The sequence below is a fragment of the Mastomys coucha genome, unplaced genomic scaffold, assembly GCF_008632895.1.
Source record: "Mastomys coucha isolate ucsf_1 unplaced genomic scaffold, UCSF_Mcou_1 pScaffold5, whole genome shotgun sequence".
Lineage (NCBI taxonomy): Eukaryota > Metazoa > Chordata > Mammalia > Rodentia > Muridae > Mastomys > Mastomys coucha.
Genome location: NW_022196911.1, coordinates 111,398,042 through 111,405,518, shown reverse-complemented (window position 1 = coordinate 111,405,518; position 7,477 = coordinate 111,398,042). Strand labels below are relative to the sequence as shown.

The 7,477-nt window shown below is 47.1% G+C and overlaps 1 protein-coding gene across 1 annotated transcript; it reads left to right on the top strand.

The window, feature by feature from the left end:
* The first annotated feature begins 237 nt into the window (after positions 1-237).
* LOC116078232 (CMRF35-like molecule 5) lies at positions 238-7,252 on the top strand. Its single transcript, XM_031353288.1, has 3 exons — positions 238-602; positions 1,605-1,737; positions 5,991-7,252. Exons 1-3 carry the CDS (start codon positions 410-412, stop codon positions 6,109-6,111), a joined length of 447 nt encoding a protein of 148 aa, XP_031209148.1. The 5' UTR covers positions 238-409; the 3' UTR covers positions 6,112-7,252.
* Positions 7,253-7,477: the final 225 nt, after the last annotated feature.

The following is a 7,477-nucleotide window of genomic DNA, read 5'->3' as shown; positions in this document are numbered from 1 at the left end:
TTCCTTCCTTTCATTGTTTCTTCCTTCCTTCCTTCCTTCCTTCCTTCCTTTCTTCCTTCCTTCCTTCCTTTCTTTCTTTCTTTTCTTCTTTATTTCTGTTTTTCATTTGAGGCTTCTATCAATAGGATAATGATCTTGATCTGTCTTGGGACAAGGGAAGCCCTTCCCTGGTTGTTATTCAGCTCATGAACTCTACTTAGCACAGTAGAGTTCTTCCCTTGGAGGAGAAGATCAGTGGTCCCTGTGTTTGTGTTTTCCAGGCTGCTCCACTGTTAAGGATCCAGTCACAGGTCCAGCGAAGGTGAGCGGCCATGAGCAGGGCTCCTTGACAGTGAAGTGCCAATATACCTCAGGCTATAAGAATTACGAGAAGTACTGGTGCCGAGGAGCTCATTGGAAAATATGTGAAATGCTTGTTGAAACCGATGCATCACAGCAGTTGGTGAAGAAGAACCGTGTGTCCATCAGGGACGACCAGACAGACTTCATCTTCACAGTGACCATGGAGGATCTAAGGATGAGTGATGCTGGCATTTACTGGTGTGGAATTCAGAAATCTGGATATGATCCCATGTTTCAAGTTAATGTGAACATTGGCCCAGGTAAGTAAAAATTCCAAAATATCCTGGTGAAGTATTAAGGACCCTTGTGAAAGTCTTACTAGAAAAGATAAACTGAGTCTACTCTATTTGTCTTGTTTTCTCCAAGAAAGAGGGTGAGGTGGGAGAGCCTTGCCTCCTCGTAGGCATGTCTTAGATAGTCTCAGTCCCACAGATTGGGGAATTGAACTCAGAGGCTCATATGTGCTAGCTAAGCACTCAACCACCGAGCTAAAGTCTCATCCTGAGACCTCGCCCCCTTTACCACAACACAAAGGAAGCCACAGAACCCTTAATTCTGGGCAAGATAGAGTGACAAGGATCAGGTTTATATCTTGCTTTTAACAATTACACTAAGAAAATAGACAACATTGGAGCTCAGAGATTAAGAGCCCTGGCTGCTCTTCCAGAGGACTGGATTTCCTTCCCAGCATCTACATGGTAGCTTGCAGTCATCTGTAACTCCAGTTCCAGGGAATCTGCCGCCCTCTTCTGGCCTCCATGGGCACTGCAAGTACATGGTGCACATAGACACAAGAGAATACCCATCACATATACAAAAATGTCTTTTTAAAAAATAAAATAGGCAAAATATGCAAAACCGAAGTATTTTTTATATTGCACACTGTGCAGTAATGAGTAAGCTCTGAAGGAAGCGAGTTTTAAAGGGGAGCTGTCGCTTTTCTCTGCACATCATGTTTCCTTAGAAAGAATTAAAGTATTAGGCGTAGTGGTACACACCGTTAATCCCAGAATTAGGGAAGCAAAGGTAGGCAGATCTCTGAGTTTGAGGCCAGCCTTGCCCATGGACTGAGTCTTAAATGATGGGGCAACACAGAGAAACCCTGTCTCCAAAATTAATCAATTAATTAATTAGCTAATAAAGCCAGTTCCAGATGTTGACTGGAAATTGAGCTCCTCAATTCCTAGTGGAAAGAACTTAAGGCCATACCCAGAGCTGGACTATCCACAGGAGTTCTAAGCCATGTTCTCTTGTATCTTCAGCTCCAGAAAGTTCGACTACAATAATGATGACCAGAGCCCCAGCTCTGACGTCCATACCACCAACCATGGAGAAAACTGGCAAGGAACAAGTGACTCTGAGCAAACAAGCGACTCCGAGGGACCCCCACACCAGGTAAGCACAGCTGCGCCCTGGCAGCCCCTTCCCATTGGGCTGACCCTGTGGCCTCTCCCAGGAGGGCCTCCAGATAGAGCACAAGAAGCCCAGAAATCCTGGGATTCAGGAAAACAAATCATTTCTTGCCTAAGTATATCCCAAGCTGTATTTAACATGACTATATTCGTTTATCTGAATACCAAATTGGCCTGACCATCTTGCAATTTTATTTACTAACTTAAGTAACCGACTTGTAAAAACACTTGGGCTGGTGGACTCTCATGTCAAAGTCTGAGGAGGACTGCCGATCCTCTCACCTTTTAGTAAAGCAAGGCTCCCCTTCTAAGCCTCAGCTGCACTCATCTTCACCTGAGTGAGAGGAGAGACTGAGCACAGGTTTTGTGTCCCCTGTGTGTCCCCAGAGGGCAGGACACGGCCATGGTTGGGTCTCCACTGAGTTTGAAGAGATCCCTTCTGGTTCCAGCCTACAAATAAATCTCCCTGTTCCTATCCAACTCTGCCAAGAGCTGTGTGCAGGGTTGCCTTAGTTAGGGTTGACTGCTGTGAACAGACACCATGACCGAGGCAACTTTTATAAGGAAACCATCTAATTGGGGCTGGCTTACAGGTTCAGAGGTTCAGTCCATGATCATCATGGCAGGAACATGGCAGCATTGAGGCAGGCATGGTGCAGAAAGAGCCGAGAGTTCTACATCTTCATCTGAAGGCTGCTAGCAGAATACTGACCCTCAGGCACCTAGGATGAGAGTCTTAAAGCTCACACCCACACTGACACACCTAATCCATTAAGGCCGCACCCACTCCAACAATGCTACACTTAATAATAGTGACACTCCTTGGGCTGAGGATACATAAACCTATCGTGTCCACCTCAACCAGCAGGAAAGACGAGACCCACGTGCTCTTCTTTTAGCAGTTTATTCAGGAACCTTCAACAGTCTTCAGCACCAAGGGCAATGCCCTCAGCCATTAAACTTCAGCACCAAGGGCAACGCCCTTGGCCGTTAAGCACTCCCAAGCTTAGCCAATCTCAATGGGCCACGTGGCAAAAGCGGATAGGTCACCAAATGTGGAAGCAACCAAGGGCACCAAGCTTACCCAAATAAGGGCTTTGTTTACGAGACCGCTCGCTCTCAGGATGGCGCAAGCCAGCGCTGTCTCGGGGCACGGCTCAAGAGGCTTTCCACAGTTCCCCCTTTTAGTTTTTAAATGAAACAGGCAAGAGTAGAGGTCTGATCTCTGATGCTGGAAACAGGGACATTGTACTGATCCTCACTTAGCTGTCATCCACCCAAAGAGTACCAGACCCGTCTGATACCATATTCTCAGAGGCGGGGCCTGGGGTATCAACCTGCATGCAATCAGACGTGATCTTCTCGGGGCGCTAGAAGCTGACCTGGAGTGCAGTGCTTCACCTTGCAGCCTGAATGTGATGATCATTTTTGCATGACTGCCAGCCAAGCCTGGGGAGACTGTCCTGCCTCAATGGCCGCAAATGCCTGCACAATCATGGGTGCATCCCAACTTTGAGTGAACCTGATCCTACAAATACACCACAGGCCCACAAGGCAGACCAGCAATAGGAGACCATCCATAGCCCCCAAGCCTGCCCATTCTTTCCAAGATGACAAGCCAGAGGCTAACCCAACATCCACCCGTGTGGAATTGACTGTAGCCATGGACAATCTCAGTTGATCCATCTGATCCTCAAAATTCATTTCCTCAGTTTCGCTTGGCTCTCCGTCAGGAACAGAAGCAGGAGGACGCACAGAACCTTCAGGCACGATCTTTTCATTTTGCGTGGCACACTTCCACGTCAGTTGTTCGGGAACTCACAGAGGCTCCAAACAATCCTGGGGAAAAACACAAACAGATCCTCTCGCCCACGCCAACACTGGATCAGGACCATACCATATGCCGTGATCACGTCCTTCCACTTCACAAATCCCTTCAAGGAACCTCTGCTGCACTGATGACAATCCGCAGCAGAAAGGCCATCCACATCCAAATTTAAAAATTTTAAGGTAAAAAGGGCAAGGGCTATCCTTTCTTTTGGGGTATGGCCTTGGCCAATTCCCCTTTTTGTTTTTGTAAAAGCTCCTTCAAGGTGCGATGAGTATGCTCCACAATTCCTTGCCCTTGAGGATTATATGGCAAGCCATGGAAGACATGAACTTCCATCGGTTTACAAAAGGACATAAAAGTCTGAGCTGTATAGGCAGGTCCATTATCTATTTTTAGCTGCTGGGGTTTTCCCCAAGCAGCCCATGCCTCTAGGCAATGCGAGATGACGTTGCATGCCTTTTCTCCACTCAAAGGGGTGGCATGAATGATCCCAGAGCATGTATCTACAGATACGTGAACATATTTTAAAGTTTCAAATTCAGAAACGAGTCACATCCATCTGCCAGATCTTAAGGGGGGACAAGCCCCATGGATTGACACCCATGCCAGGGGGATGATGATGGATTATACATTGAGAACAATCTAAGACCACCTGTCGGGCATCAGCTCAAGACAGGGGAACTTCATCTACAAAGTCTTAGCATTCACATGAAAAGTCTGATGAAATTGTCTAGCCTGTTCCAATGAAGAACTCATAAATATATATTCCATTCTAGTCCATTGATCTACAACATCATTTCCTTTTCTTAATGGTCCAGGTAATCCTGTATGTGCACAAATATGCTGAATACAAAATAACTCTCTTCATTGCTAAATTAAACATCGCAAATCCTTCAATAATGCACAAACAGTACTATTAATTTTAATGGGGCCAGCGGTTTCAAGAATTATAACAGTGTTAACAACATAACTGAATCAGATATCAAATTAAAAGCAAATTGGCAATTTTGAAAAACTTTAATTACTATTTTTAGTTCAACTACTTGAGGAGACCCCGGCAGGATTTGACATAACACAGGCTCTTGTTTCTCTACCAAATAGGCCCCACAGCCCGTTTTAAAACTATCAATAAACACATTTGGGGCTGACATAATCTTTGGAAAGATCACAGGATGCTCTCTAAAGGGGTCTCCACAGTACAGAGGAGGAGTGGGAAACTGAGGACTGAGGTGTGCCAGGATTGTATTTGTCACTCTTGAAGGTGTCCAGAGGAATCCCCAGCACCGTAGAGCTACCTTGGCATAATTTTATCACAGCCTGTTGGGGTCAAGTCTCCAGATGAAGCACACAGATAAACCACAAGCTCAGCTAAGGCCTAGGTCTCCTCTCTATGTCTCCCTGAGAATCGTCCCTCAGGTCTCATCAAGTCCCCTGTCCTTTCTGCTGCACTCTGTGTGCTCCCTAGATCTTAAGTTAGACAAATATGTCTCAAAGCATCCCACCTCATAGGCTCTCTCAAGGAGTCTTTTTAAAAATGTTCTTTCTCTGCTATGGCATTGGAAGTGTTTCATTGCATGTTTTGCAAGTAGTTGGAATGTTAGTTATTAAGTGACATAGGGTATGAGGTTCCAGAAATGTAGAGGGTCCAAGAGAATGTGAAGCACAGAGAGTGGTCAGTCCTTAAAAACATTTCAGGACATTGGATGGCATGGTCTTCCATGGACAACTCTTGCATCTTCCAGGAATATGTTTGGGCTAGCCTGTGACTTCCAGATTATCTGCAGTTATAGATGCTTTCCACAAGCTGAGGATGGCCTCATGTTCGGAGAAAGGAGAATCCAAGGATGGTCCAAGGAGGAAGATGGAGACCTGGGCAGGGAAGAGAAGATAGCAGGGAGATGGGGAATGGGGCTTAATGCTGTTCAGAGCCTCATGGTTCCACGGCGTATAATAAAGGGACACCAAGTACTGCAAGGCCAGTGTCAATCCACTGACAGTGTGGAAGCAGCCATCAGCCATTTCTAGATGAAGTGTGCCCCAAACTCCTAACACACAGGTGCAGATGAGGCTGGGCAGGATCATCCTGGGGAAGAATGTTCCAGAAGCCAAGGTCAAAGGCCAGGGGCAGTGAAGCCTTCAGCCTGGCAGGAATGGAGGATTGCTGGGAGAGCAGACAAACAGAGAGGATGGTGGTCAAAAGGAAAGGACGGATATCGAGTAAAGCTTCCTTGGGTGAGGGCCTATCCTGCAGGAGCATGACCAGCCATGCACTTGCAGGGAGGCCGACCTGTACCATCTCAGGCTTGTCCTTATCTGGCCCTTGAAGGCTAGAATATGGGCACCAGGAAGGCTGAGCCCTCTATGCCAGGTGGTGGCTTACTTCCTGCCTCCTTTGTTTCCCGCAGGTCCCCGCTGAGCAGAATCTACTTCCTGCTGATGGTCTTTGTGGAGTTACCCCTGGTCCTGAGCATGCTCAGTGCTGTCCTCTGGGTGAACAGGCCTCAGAGATGCTTTGGGGGAGGTTAAGTTGGCCTGGTGAAGGCCCATAGTTCTGTTGCCTAGGACAGAGTGGAACACTTTCCAGGAGATGAAAATAATCTCTGTCTGTCTATGTCTCTGTGTCTCTCTCTGTCTCTCTCTCTCTCCCTTGTGTGTGTGTTGGGGGGAGTGGGGGGTTGGGCAGATATGTGTGTGGAGGAAGACATCTTCAGGTATCATTCCATTAATGTTTGAGACAGGGTTTTTCATTGACCTAGACCTTCGTCAAGTAGGACAGATAGCTGCCCAAGGGAACTCCAGGGATCTACCTGCCTCCACAGCCCATTCTGCCATTACAAACACACACAACTGATCTCACATAAAAACAAACAAACACCTTAGATTTTAGGGATTGATCTCAGGTCCTTGTACTTGCAAGGAAGACGAGTGCTTTATCAACCAAGCCATCTGCCCAGTCTGGGAAAGACTGGTTCTATTAAGGAACGACTGGTCAGCAGCACCATGGCTCTGAGTTGATGTGGGCCCAGACGCAGACTAACCTCACTCCCATAGCAGCAACAGCTGAGTTCTGGAACCCATTAAGGCCCCCGCTCTCTTACAACACCCCACAGTGCCTACCTGGGCCTATCATCCACTGCCAGCTTCCAGGGAACTAGAAAATACAAGAAAAAGTCATGTTTCTTTGTAGGGCTCCAGTTCCTTAGAGGACACTTGCCAATACAAGTCTTTGGCCCACAAGCCAGCTGATTGACCAAATATCTGGGAAATGTGGCCTCACTAAGTGGCAAAACAGTTTGCCATTGTCATACTGGATGTCTGCCCCTTATGGAAGGGACACACCCTGCTTTCTTTTTTGTCAACATAACCCTGTAAAACGAAGCCCATTGCAGGTACAGATGCAAGACTTGACCTAGGCTCTGTACCACCTGCACAGGTCTCCAAGTTGTAGCTTGGCTTAGGGCTTTGAACTCTAGATTCCCTGCCCAGTGAAACTAAATGGGGAGCAAAGCTGCAGGAAGGCAACTGGCCGCTCGGTATCACAAACCCACATCACTCTATGACCCCTCCAGGGATGGTGTCTGTGCCCGGCAGAGACCTGTGACAAAAAAAAATCCATGTTGTTTCTTTGGAAAGGTGTCAGGCAGTGTAAAAAAATAAGAGAAATGTCTACAATGTCTGCGGCTGTGAGTGAATTAAATCGGACAGTGTCCCATCATTCACACAGAGAATAGGTCACCCCCTCACCACTGTCCCTCCTACTCCTGGGGGCCAAAGCTCCAGGATCTGTCTGATGGACATGCTTTCTCCAGCAGCCATTTGATGGTCACGCTGCTTGTCATCCAGAGCAAATGGCCCCAACACATTTCCATAAATACACCTGAGTTCAGTCTGA

Coding starts and splice junctions, on each gene's coding strand:
- LOC116078232 (XM_031353288.1), top strand. CDS start 410: ATGCTTGTTGAAACCGATGCATCACAGCAGTTGGTGAAGAAGAACCGT. Junction 603..1,604: donor TAATGTGAACATTGGCCCAG/GTAAGTAAAAAT, acceptor TTGTATCTTCAG/CTCCAGAAAGTTCGACTACA. Junction 1,738..5,990: donor CCGAGGGACCCCCACACCAG/GTAAGCACAGCT, acceptor TGTTTCCCGCAG/GTCCCCGCTGAGCAGAATCT.